Below are 12816 nucleotides of genomic sequence, written 5' to 3'. Positions count from 1 at the left end.
TTGTGACTGTGGGCAGTCCTTGACTTGTAGCTGCATCACTCTAATCTCCGCCTTCATCTTCTCATCGGCTTTTCTCCTGTGTGTCTCTGTGAAGGACACTTGTCACTGGATTTAGGACCATAATGATGTCCTCATCTCAAGATTCTTAATTACATCTGCAAAGACTTTTGTTTTTCCCCACATAAGTTCATATTCACAGATTCTGAGGTTTAGGATGTGGGCATAACTTTTGGGGGAGCCACCATCTTGCCCACTATAGTCCCTCAAACTTGACTGTTTGCCCAGAAGAAAATGTTTGGAAATATGTGTGATAGTATAAACTGGTTGATTAATTTGCATAAATTTAGTTTTTTTTCTTTTATATGCCTTAATTTATTCCCCAAAGGTTTTCAGGTAGAAGCATAAGATCATGCATTGTTTATGAAGAGAAATGATTTTTATTCTAGACTTGTATTGTTCTTGCAGATACACACAATGGTCGGTGGGAATGGCAAGCCTTTCTCAGGCACCTCCAAACACAAGGAGCACTCATTTCACAAAAAGAGGGAGAGGCTATTTCTGCTACTGTCTTGCCCACGTTCTACCAAGGACCTTGTCATCCCCATTTTGCCAAGTCTCCTGGTAAGCTTCTCCTACAGGCTCTCTTCTCTCTACCTTCATGCAACTGTAGACCCTCATGCAGTCATGTTTGTAGAATCGTGCTCCTTAAAGGAGGTTAAGGAGAGAAATGTCCTCAGCATCCCAGAATATTTCCTGGCCAGTTGGTCTTAGATAAAGAGACAGAGGACCGCAACTGACCAGCATACATTTCTTTGGCTTGCACCATGCCATGCAGACACAGGCTCAAGGGAGACGTGGTGACCAGGCTATAAAATGATAACCATTCTCCTTTGTTCTGTGTGCATCTTTCCCCTGTTCCCTGAAGCCATTACTGCCCATCTTCTCCCACAAAGTGTAGCCCTCTTAGAAACCTGACTCACAATCCCTCTTAGGGATCATCATATTTTAAACTATAGATCCCCAAAATGTGCCCCAGTGTGCTGGTCCCTAGTCTCAGATTTGCTGATTAGTTGGGTGTGAAGCCCTTGCTTAGACTGGAGCTTCAGCTGTGGACTTGAGTCCTGGTTTTATCAGAGGAGCCAGCACTGGGGATTGAGGAGCATTTGTGCCGTTATTAAGACTCTGCATTTTGATTCTTCTCCTGCGACTGTTCCTTGATTATGTCCAGTTCAGAATCCTGGAGGGAGGTGTGGTATTTGTAGTCAGGATGCAGACATTCTTGGGTTTGCAGTCACAGTACCTTCAAAGTATCATCAAGCCCTCTCACAGGAGACACTCACTTCTTTGACTGGCTCAGGGACATATTATTCCTGATTATAATTGACATCTGGCATCATAAAAAAGGAATATTTCTTCAGAATCTATGGACTGCAATGAAACCCCATACAGCATCTTAGCGAGGGCCTCTGCCCTCTACTTGAGAGATCGTGAGGGAAAGAAGCCGAGCAATCAACCTGAATCATGACTAATCAGATCAGCAGTTCCTCCTGAGTGGGAGAAAAAGCAGAAGCAGATATGATATGAGCAGAGCAATTCATTTGCCTCCCCTCTTCTTTTAGTCACCTTGTTTGTGTTGAACTTGACTGTATGATGGGCCCTATTTCATTCTGTTATCACTCTGCTGGATCAAGGTTCGATCAAATCCGTAGTCCATCTGATGTGAGCTTCCGTGGGGCCTTAGCCTGTTTGATATCCCAGTCTGACATTTCCTCTCTGAAATGTCTTCTTCCTATAGCTTATATTTATACTTAGTGAAGGATTTCCTAGACTCTGATCCAAAAAGCATGAGTCCTGAGACCTATTTTGACAAGAAGAATAAGAGGGTCTGGCATCTAATATGTTTGGAAAACTCAGCACACTATAATTCCCCACTTGGAGATTCATAACAAGCATTCATAACATAACTTGGTTAATGTGGAGTTTCCCAAACTTATTTGACTCCAGAACTCTTTCAGGTAACACCTATTAATAGAGAGAGGCACATTCTGGAAAGCACTGGCCTGGTAGGAGATATGTTGGATTTTGAAACAAAAGACGTTTGTCCAAGTCTCCTCTGTGATTTTCTGTTGGCATCAGATAAGTTACTAGTGACCTCAATTTGCCTTGTATATAAAGTGAGTGTGTACAACACTGGCTTACCTGCCTACCTGGGGGGTGAGAAACCAACGTGTCTGTGAAAGCACCTTTAAAATTATAATGACCACTCAAAAACAGTTCTGTGTATGTAGATCTAGAATAGCACACTGAATCTGCCCCCATTCCTGATTTTGTAAAGAAAGCTTTATTGGCACACAGCCATGTTCCTTCGCTATGTCTTTGGCTGCTGCACCAACAGTGGCTGAACTGAGTCACTGAGACAGAGACCCTATGGCTTACAAAGCCGCAGCCTGGAGTCTTGTCTCAGGGTGCCCAGGTGGCTCTGACCCCCTCACCAAGTAGTTCAGATGCTACCGTCTCCAGGACTAGAAGGAAGATGGTGAAATAACTGCACACAGACTTTCTCTAGATAATAACTAGATGAACATGCCTGGATACTTACAGTAGATTCTAGAAGGTTGCCCAGTCCACCCCAAGTAGAAGGAGGAGCCAAAGAGCTTGCTACTCCAGGCCTATGGAAGGGGCAGAGGGACATTTGTCACAAATGCATTATTGTCAATTGCAGCCAAGGACGTGATGTCTCTATGAGTTTCTGAAATCCTTAGGAACCAGAGACAGGTATCCACTTGCAAGCACCCTCCTCAAAGGATTAGCAGAGCGTTGGAATATCGTGGTGACCCTTCTTAACATTTCATCCTCAGGTCCCCCCTGGTGTGGGAGGTGGTGTTCAGGACCCCCCGGTACCCACCTCTCAAACTGGTGGAAACACTCAGGTCAGCATTCTGAAAATCCATCTCAAGGATTTTTCTGGAACTTGGCACCTTGAACTCAGCCGCTTGATGTTCATAAAACATTCCTGGAAAGAAGAATGCTCTCCACTTAGTTGGCGGGTGAGTAACACGATAAGAGCCTTAAGGCCGGGAGCTGGATGCTGGTCGTATCACTCAGACCCCTGTTTCTGGTCTCCGCAGTCAGGAGCTGCTAACAGCATCTGGCGTCCGTAACTCTTGGTGGAGGAATGCTGTCCGGGCTATTTGTGGAGCCTATCTCTGAGAGCACACTTAAGACACCTCATACATCTCCAGCCTTCCTCCCCTGCTCGCGTGGGTGCGTCGTCGTCGTCGGCGGTGATTGCGTTCGTGAGGGGGAGGGATGACATGCCCCGGAGAGTCACCGTGACCTTTCAGGGCTCTGTCTTCTGAGAATTGCTCTTGAGAATGTGTACTTACTTCTAATCTCTGAGGATCTTAGAAACTCAAAGAAACAGGGTGAAAATCACAACTTGAGAGCTGATTATCATCCTGCCCACTCTCCCCTGCAGACTTGTCAATTGCCCTGAGCAATTTAGAGGCAAATGAACTTTCCTTCTGCTTGGGGTTCACGGCCCTCTACAGTCTGGGGATGGTTCTGTTTCCCAGGACTCTCTGGCCTCCCGCGGTAGACAGGTGGGAGCATCCCTCTCCCTTCTCCTGGCCTCACTCAGGCTCTTCTCTTCACCCCGCCCCTCAAGCCCCATCTTTCCTGACATCTCTCAGCCCTTTTATCTGAACTCTCTCAGAACCTAAGTTCTATATTGCAGTTTAACATTTAAATAGATCCTGTGACTTAGAGTCCACTTGAAATACATATGTATTTTTACTCTCTTCTTTCCAGCAAGAAACATCTGCTTCTTAAAAGCAAAAAGCCATCTATTTCACCTGAGCCTCCCCCTCAGTCTAAAAGGGTGGTTACCATATAGTAGTTTGTCAGTAAATGCTGTTGAAAAAGGAGAATTTTGAAGAGAGGTTTCAGGGTCTCTCTGGTGACTACGTTTAGAAAAAAAAAAATGCCAGGTTTCAGAGAGCTGCAGTAGCAGCTTCAGTGTGAGCTGTGTTCATTCTAGGACTTGGATGCATCTGGCAGGCCAGGGGGAGGCCACCAAGACCTATTTGCATTTGATCCAAGGAGTTTCGTAGGAAGGGACTCACCCTCGAGGAAGAGACAGTAAAGGGCTGTGATATTTGGCCAAGGCCTTAAACCAACGAGGGACAGAAGGGATTTATCAGTTTCCTGGCACTGCCATAACAAAGTACCACAAACCGAGTGATGTAAGACACAGAAATGTGTTCTCTCACCATTATGAAGGCTAGACGTCCAAGATCACGATGTTGGCAGAGAGGACTTGGACCGTCCTTGTTGCTTTCATCTTCTGGTGGCCCAAGCATTCCTGTGGCTGCATCACTCCGGTTTCTGCCTGGCCTCATGTGGCCCTCTTCCTCTGCATGTCTGTCTTCACATGGGGTCCTCTTTCTTGTAAGGACACCAGACATACAGATTAAGGGCCACCCTCCATGACCTCATCTTAACTTGATTGCATCTGCAAAGACCCTATTTCCAAATAAATCCACAGGAACTGGGGGCTAGGACTTCATCACATCATTCTGGGGGGCATAATTCAGCTTATAATAAGAGACAGCTTTAATAGAGTTATCTGTTATTCTTTAATATCTTTCCTTAATGCTTGGGAGGAAAGAAGTCAGTAAAAGTAAATCTTTATGAAACATTGAGTTTATACGCTTTTGTTGTATACAGTCAGCCTTCTGTGTCTCTGGGTTCCACATCTGCAGCTTCAACCAGCGTAGATCAAAAATATTTGTTTAAAAATATTCCAGAAACCAGAAATTCCCTGGTGGTCCAGTGGTCAGGACTCTGCACTTCCACCGCAAGGGATCCATGTTCAATCTTTGGTCAGGGAACTAACATCCCAAAAGGCACGCAGCACAGCCAAAAAAATAAAAATTTCCAGAAAGGTCCGGAAAGCAAAACTTGAATTTGCTACATGCCAGCAACTATTTACATAGCAGTTACATTTTACGAAGTATTGTAAGTATGGGAGGAGCCTTGTAGGCTGCAGTCCATGGGGTCACTAAGAGACAGACACGACTGAGCGACTTCACTTTCACTCTTCACTTTCATACATTGGAGAAGGAAATGGCAGCCCACTCCAGTGATCTTGCCTGGAGAATCCCAGGGATTGAGGAGCCTGGTGGGCTGCCATCTATGGGATCACACAGAGTCGAACATGACTGAAGCGACTTAGCAGCAGCAGCAGAGGTGATTTAAAGTATACAGGAGGATGTACGTAGGTTATGTGCAAATACTATACCATTTCAAATAAGGAGCTTGAGCAGCTGTGGGTTTGGGGACCTCAGGGTTCCTGGAACCGATCTCCCTGGACACTAGAGCAGGCACACTGGTGAGGTTACGGACGTCTCCCCTCATCTGGAACCTGGTGGAAGCTGAATGGGCAACCGGGTCTGAGCAGAGGCAACCCTGCCTACAGCAGGAGCAGAAAAACATAGGAGCAGAGGTTTCAGAAGAGGCCAAGAGGACTGTGTCTAAGCATGTATTGGAAGGAATCAGACCTCACCAGAGACTACGGGCAACCCTCTTCCTTCCTTTCCCGCCTGCATCTAAGCTCCCCTCCCACTGCCACATTTCCTCTACGGGCGATCTTCCTTGTTTCTCCAGCTCTCTCAGGCTCATGCTGTCTGGGTTTCACTTCTACCCTTTCTTCCTTATTCCAAGACCCTATCAAGTTATTTTATTCAGAGGGAAAAAAAGAAATGATTTTCTCCTGTAGAGAGTGTCATCTGTATCATTAGAGTTCTCTTGGCTCTGTTTTTCATTGTGCTGCTTTCAAGGAACATACCTTTGCCTTGACAAATGAATGACCCCTGCTTGCGCTGGAGAGCCCATCTCGTTGCCTGGGGCCGTGGCCCCTGCTCCTCTCCACATCTGAAACATACTCTGACCTGCCTCCCCAGGCAGTGGAGGGGGACGACAAGCCCCTTGGAGCTTTAGGTGGAGAGATCGATTTCTAGAAAATGTGAAGCACCGCCCCCACCCCACTGCCCTCTGGCTTCCCTGTCCCACGGATCAGCAGAGGGTGGAAATGACCAGATGCTTCCAGGTGTCATGAACATCCTCTGGTTGTAGCAGCTCTGAAAAAGTGAAGTGAAAGTGTTGGTCGCTCAGTTGTGTTTGACTCTTTGTGATCCCTTGGCCTGTAGCCCACCAGGCTCCTCTGTCCATGGAATCCTCCAGGCAAGAATACTGGAGTGGGTTGCCATTCCCTTCTCCAGGATATCTTCTCTACCCAGGGATGGAACCTGGGTCTCCCACATTACAGGATGCTTTACCGTTTGAGCCACCAGGCAGGCAACTCTGAACCCCTGCCCAGAACAGTGTGGGTCGGCACTGTATATACCTGTTGTTGACTGAGCTGGCTTTTACACATCCCCAATGAGCGCTCTCGGCATCCTTTCTATTTAGTCATGGGCATCCGCTTTTCTGACATAAAATAGAAATTAGACTAACGCCAGCCTCTCATCCTGAAGGCCCTCATTCGGTGCCTTGGGGAGAAACCTGTAGTAGAAAGCTGCCCCTGCAGACGTGGACCCACAGGGCCCAGGGCGTCTACCCTGGACGTGATCCCACGGGAGTGGCAGAAGCCAGGCGGCGGCAGCGGCAACCACAGCTCTGGCACGTCCTGCAAAGCCGGGCCTCTGGGGATCTTGTGACTGGCAAGATGAGCTGCCATAGGGGTCACAGCCTCTCCTGAGGGGCGGAGGGGGCAGGAAAGGAATGAGCACCCGCTTCCCCTCCCCACCACGCCTCCAACCTGTGCCCTTGTTCACCTCCCTGGTACCCAGGCCCTTTTAGGCTGGCACTGATGGGATAGGAGGATGCTCTGGTCACAAGCATGCCAGCCAGACCCCACCTGATGCATTTGCTGGGTGTATAATCAGGGCATTAGTGGGAACTCGACAAACCAAAAGAGTAAAGCAAAGTCCTGAGATTTGGGCCAATATTTAGGAATTGAAAAATCTTTGTTAACATGAGCGTGTCTGCGGATGGTATGTTCTTGCATATGTTTGTGCTTACATATTTACTTACAGAGGCTTAATCATTAAATCATGTTATCCCCTAAAGATGTTCTCAGCAGCAACAAATCTCTTGGCATGAGATCTCATAGCAATAAAAACCCCTCGTGACAGGCAGGATGCTGCTGGAGTGCAGAAAATAAATTTGAAAAACTAGGTTAAAACAGTAGGAGGCATGATAGTCTAGCAGAAATAAAAAGGACAATCTAAGATTGTCACATCTAGATCTTTTTCTGAATCATCACTGCACTATTTTTAGCTCTGATTGTGTGTGTGTGTGTGTGTGTAAGTGTAAAAAATGATGATAACAATGGTAACATTGCCTTTTCTCCCAGTTCCTGCTCAGAGCTTCTCCATCTTCCTCGAGTCTGGAATCAATATAATTTTTTTTGAAAGGAAACAATAAGACATCATTAACTGATAGATTGAGAAATTGATTCAACAAATTGGGTTCAGAATAAATGATAGTAATGAGGGGGAAGGAAAGAGGAAACTTTTGGGAGCACACAGCTTACTCTTTTCATGTTTTTTAAAGTGTTTGTTGTTACCTGAAGTTGGCTATGATTTTTTAGACTGGTATCAGTTAGTCAGAGATTAATAATAATATTCCCATGTGACAGCCTGATGGAGGCCCTTTTTCATTAATTACTCAATCACACTATCTCCCTGGGGAAGGTGGAACACTCCCTGTTTTATAGATGAGAAAACAGAGGCTCTAAACCACCAAATGAATTGCTTACATAACTTGTAGCCATTGGAGTCTGGCCAAAATACCACGAAATGCACTGGTGGAAATATCATAGACCTTCGGTGTGGATATCCTATGGGCCGCTCATTATCTTCTATCATTTACCCTCCCCTTCCCCAAGAAACTTGTTCTTGCACTGGATCCTGTGCACCTTCTTTGCTTCCAAGGTCTTAGCTACTTGCCCAGCCCAGGATAGACTCAGAACAAATACAAATTTGTCATCCGGGTAGATCTGGAGACCAGGAGATTAGGTCACCGTGGCTGATGGACCAATCAGTTACTCAGTGACTCAAAGGCTTTCGTGTTTCCTGGCTTTCCCTCCCCATGCAGAGGCTGGCCAAAGAGGGATGAAAGTGACGCTGCCTCAACTGGCAGACCCTGGGCAGTGTGTGGACCAGGCTGGTCCCTGGCTTCATTTAGCCCTAGGGCTTTACGTGTTCCAAAAGGCAGCCTGTGAGATGTTCATTGTTTTAAATTTCTATTTTATATTGAAATATAGTTGATTTACAGTGTTATGTTAGTCTCGGGTGTATAGCAAAGTGGTTCAGGTATACATATACATGTATCTATTCTTTTTCAGATTCTTTTCCCATATAGGTTATTACAGAGTGTTGAGTTCCCTGTGCTATACACTAGGTCCTTGTTGATTAGGGTTGTTGCTTTTTAATCTCTGTTCTCAAGAATAGAGATTGGAGAACAGAGGCCTGGTTAGCATGTACTCTGGTCAGGAGCACCTGCCCCCAGGGGTGGTCTGTTACATGTACAGCCCTGTCTACTTTACAGTCCAGACGTGGCTCCTTGAAAGCTTTACTTCTTGACTGTCTCCAGCAGCAGCAGCACAGGCGTTGTGAGTTAGCACAGGAGATGTTCGGAAACATTTTTCATTGTCAGGATAAGTGGTGTTGAAGATACAGGCACAAGCTGGACAGTTTGCAGGCCCCTCTGCCCTTGACAGACAGGGCTGACGGCTGCAGTCAGCCTGGTCACAGGTAACTCCTCAGAATGGCATTTTGTGTGGCCCTGATGCAGTCTCCTGATCTCCACTGGAAAGTAAACAGAAGTTTTCTGTTAGGGTTGAGGGATACACACCTCAAATGAGAATATTTCAGAAAGTGCTTGTTGGGATGTGTAAACAGATCTGGGGTTTTACTTGCCTTTCAAGAACATGCACCACATGGGTACCTGTTTGCTGGTCAACATTTGCCAAGTCAATCTGGGACTCACTTTCATTGTAACATGTCCCTGCTGGTGAGTGTGTATGTGTGTGTGTATGCACGCGTGCATGCTCGCATGCACACCTGTTATCCCATTGGTTGGCTGGAATTGCACGCATTGACTGATGTGGGCTGAAAAGAGGTCATTGTGCAGATCGCTTCTCAACCCTGTGTCACAAAGTAGCTTAAAATTCACCATGAAAATGAGCAAAAAAGCTGGGAATGCTGGTCATTAAACATTCCCTGCACACCACTGCCTGTAGTCTCTGAAGGCTAATTGAGAATGGCCAAATTGGTTTAGGAGAGTTTGCAATGTCACTAAAATCAATCAATCTGCTTACCTCTATTTTTAATCCATAATGATGCTCAAAGTAAGGTTTTAATTTGTCTTGTAAGAACCTTAGAGTTTATATATATATATATATATATATATATATATATATATGGCTTCTCAGGTGGCTAAGTGGTAAAGAATCTGCCTGCCAAGCAGTAGATATGGGTTCAATCCCTGGGTTGGAAAGATCCCCTGGAGAAGGAAATGACAACCCACTCCAGTATTCTTGCCTGGGAAATCCCATGGACAGAGGAGCCTGGTGGGCTACAGTCCACGGGGTTGCAAAAGAGTCAGACACAACTTAGCAACTAAACAACACCAGAATAATACACACACACGTGTACACACAAACACATATACACACCAGGTTTAAAAATGCTAAAAGCATCACACTTTATGAAATAGTAAGACAATAGAGAGGAGCCTGGCCAGCTACAGTCCATAGAATCACAAAGAGTTAGACATGACTGAAGCGACTTGGCATTCATACACACACACAAGACAATAAAAAAAACCGAAAAACACAGAAAATACCATCCTTAGTTCTACCACCCAAAGATAATCATTTTAAAAAACAGAAATTTACAAAGTTAAGTCACTTGACCAAGCTTTACGTTTAAGAAAGAAAGCCAAAAAAAGGGAAGCCGCCTTCTTGATTTTGTTGATCAAGAAGGAAAGCCCACTGGAAAGGTGACTTTTCAGTCTTTCATGATCACTTAAATGAGTCACAGTTCCAAACAGAAAATCTGCTTTTCCACGAACTTAAAACAAGTTTGAAGTTGGCCCTCCCTTTGTCTTGGATTCCAGCATCCAAAAAGTTACAATGCTGTCTGACTTCAGCGTGTTAACAGGAGTTTTAGCGGTTATGAAATAGCAAGATAAACCATCCTCCAAATTCTCACAGTCTGCCGCATCTGAGCTCCCTGAGAAACTGTTCTTGGCAAGGAGTTCAGTCTTCAGAATCACTGAAAAACGAAGGCCCCTTCCGATTGCACAACAAGAAGGTCAGCAGTCACTGTGGTGAATTCACGGGCCCACACAGTGCAGCCGTCAGGGCCTGGCTGGGTTCAGAAGCCCACAGCAGAGTGCATTAGCTGAGACATGTTTGCTTTGGAACCAAGGCTGTTGTAGAAATAGATCAAGGATCCAAATGTAATAAAAGACGCAGGGCCAAGACTCACTCTCCTTTTTAAACAACACTTGCAACTTGTTAGCCTGCATCTAATGCTATCACCCTGCCGTTGAGCTGAACTCACTGCATCTGGCTCTGATTAAGTCACACAAGGAGATCCAACCCGCTAGCCTTCCAGGGCACCACCGCCACCCCTGTCCTGAAAATGCACCCGTGTGAGCTCACCCCTGATGCCTTGTGTACAGTCAGGCCTGTGACTCTTCCCACCCTGTACGATAAGTGTAATTCTTCTATTCTAGAACTCGAAGTCCATAGCAATAGTTGTACAGAATGTTGATGGCTCGGAGCTGAGGCCCTGCCCTCATGATGGTGGACATCAGGGGAGAAACATCAATTCACAAGGCCCGGCAGAACTCAGATCACAGAGCAGGTGTCATGAAACCCATTGCTAAAAATGCTTCCACTCACCAAGAGTGAACCTAATGTAAACTAGGGACTCTGGACAATAATGATGTGCTGATGTAGGTTCATCAGTTGCAGCAAATGTACCTCTCTGATGTGGAATGTTGGTAGAGGGGGAGGCTTTGTGTATGTGGAACAGGGAGTAGATGGAAACTCTGTACTCTCTATTCAATTTTGTTGTGAACTGCTCTTAAAAATAAAGGTTATCTTTTAGAAAAGCTTGCATATTCAAAGGGTGGGAAGAGTCAGCTGCCAGAGCAGTGACATTTCTGGCGACACTCGAGTGTGTGTTGAGGGATGCACTGGATCCTAAGTCATTAGAGATGACTTTTAAAAGAGAAAGAGAAGAGGGAAGGAAGGAAAGTTATCTGTAAGCCTTTGTTTCCAATAAATGCATTCATCACTGGTTTGCAAAAGTTTTCAGTTAAAAGTGATGAGAGAGGGAGAGATGATACACATTCAGTATGGTGCCTTTGAGAACATTGTTTGTGGAAGATTTGATTCGTTTCAATGTGATGCAATAGAGGTAGAACAAGAGAGACCCAGTCAAAGGTCCAGAGATCTGCAGTATGATTTCCTCCTGCCAGTCCACAAATCTCTAGTAAAATCTGTGAAGAAAAAAAAAATCATAAACTGCCTGCCTCTGAGTCATCAGAGAACAGGCTGAGTTTTGTGTTCTGGGTGTCTCAGGGTGTCACAGGGACAGCTCCCGAGGGTCTAAGAGAGTGAAAGCAAGAAAGAAGCATGAAAGGGAATATGATTGTCATAGGAAAAATAATTTTATTAGTGCTGGTTTTACTAACTATGGTAATGGTCAATTTGAGGAATATTGTTAAAACCAAAAGGATCCCTCTGGTGGATATATTATACCCAAACCTAGAAATTGCTGACATCAACACCAAATCCAGATAGTGGTTTCTAAACTGGTTTAATAATAGAATCCAGTGTTATCACACAGAAGGCCTACAACTACTAAACCAGTTTAATCTGAAATGATGCTCAGAAGGTATAATAGCGAGAGACAGGATAGCTCCAGTCATATGGGAAACTAGTCATGATCCATTAATATTGGAAGGTTATTATAGAAACAGAGGCATCACCTGGGGTTTGACTGTTTATTGTCAGAAGATAAATTGAACCACACTGGGAGGAAGTCATGACATCTGCTAAGTACTTTGAACTTGGCCAGAAAACCACATCTCTCTTCTTGGTGACTGATGTCTCCAAGGTGGCTTTGATAGGACTTACTGCTTTTCAGAATGAAGCAGGGCAAAGGCTAATAGAGTTTTGCCACGAGAACGCACTGGCAATAGCAAACACCCTATTCCAACAACACAAGAGAAGACTCTACATGTGGACATCACCAGATGGTCAACACCGAAATCAGATTGATTATATTCTTTGCAGCCAAAGATGGAGAAGCTCTATACAGTCAGCAAAAACAAGACCAGGAGCAGACTGTGGCTCAGATCATGAACTCCTTATTGCCAAATTCAGACTTAAATTGAAGAAAGTAGGGAAAACCACTAGACCATTCAGGTATGACCTAGATCAAATCCCTTATGAGTATACAGTGGAAGTGACAAATAGATTTAAGGGACTAGACCTGATAGACAGAGTGTCTGACGAACTATGGACAGAGGTTCGTAACATTGTACAGGAGACAGGGATCAAGAAAATCCCTATGGAAAAGAAATGCAAAAAAGCAAAATGGCTGTCTGAGGAGGCCTTACAGATAGCTGGGAAGAGAAGAGAAGCGAAAAGCAAAGGAGAAAAGGAAAGCTAGTCCCATCTCAATGCAGAGTTCCAAAGAATAGCAAGGAGAGATAAGAAAGCCTTCCTCA

The 12816-nt window shown here is 45.1% G+C and overlaps 1 protein-coding gene across 21 annotated transcripts in view; it reads left to right on the top strand.

Annotated features, from left to right (window-relative positions):
- The window catches only part of CDKAL1 (CDKAL1 threonylcarbamoyladenosine tRNA methylthiotransferase), a 918695-nt gene that overhangs the window by 707419 nt on the left and 198460 nt on the right, over positions 1-12816 (top strand). For 6 of the 21 annotated variants that reach the window (XR_014061585.1, XR_014061583.1, XM_081518019.1 and 3 more), the window contains 2 exons: positions 466-621; positions 2859-3047. The exons of 10 other annotated variants lie outside the window; for them this stretch is intronic. Coding sequence is in view for 7 of the 11 variants with exons in the window: in XM_081518019.1 (XP_081374145.1) it covers positions 466-621; positions 2859-3047 (345 nt within the window). In the remaining 4 variants the exon portion in view is untranslated. Of the gene's footprint in view, positions 1-465; positions 622-2858; positions 3048-3128; positions 3265-12816 lie in introns of all 21 variants that reach the window. 5 more of the 21 variants (XR_014061588.1, XM_081518020.1, XM_081518023.1 and 2 more) reach the window with 2 other exon arrangements.

This window comes from Giraffa tippelskirchi, chromosome 8, assembly GCF_054371585.1.
Source record: "Giraffa tippelskirchi isolate mGirTip1 chromosome 8, T2T-mGirTip1v1.2.pri, whole genome shotgun sequence".
NCBI lineage: Eukaryota > Metazoa > Chordata > Mammalia > Artiodactyla > Giraffidae > Giraffa > Giraffa tippelskirchi.
The sequence above is the reverse complement of the archived record's forward strand: the minus strand, read 5'-3'. Positions and strand labels throughout refer to the sequence as shown.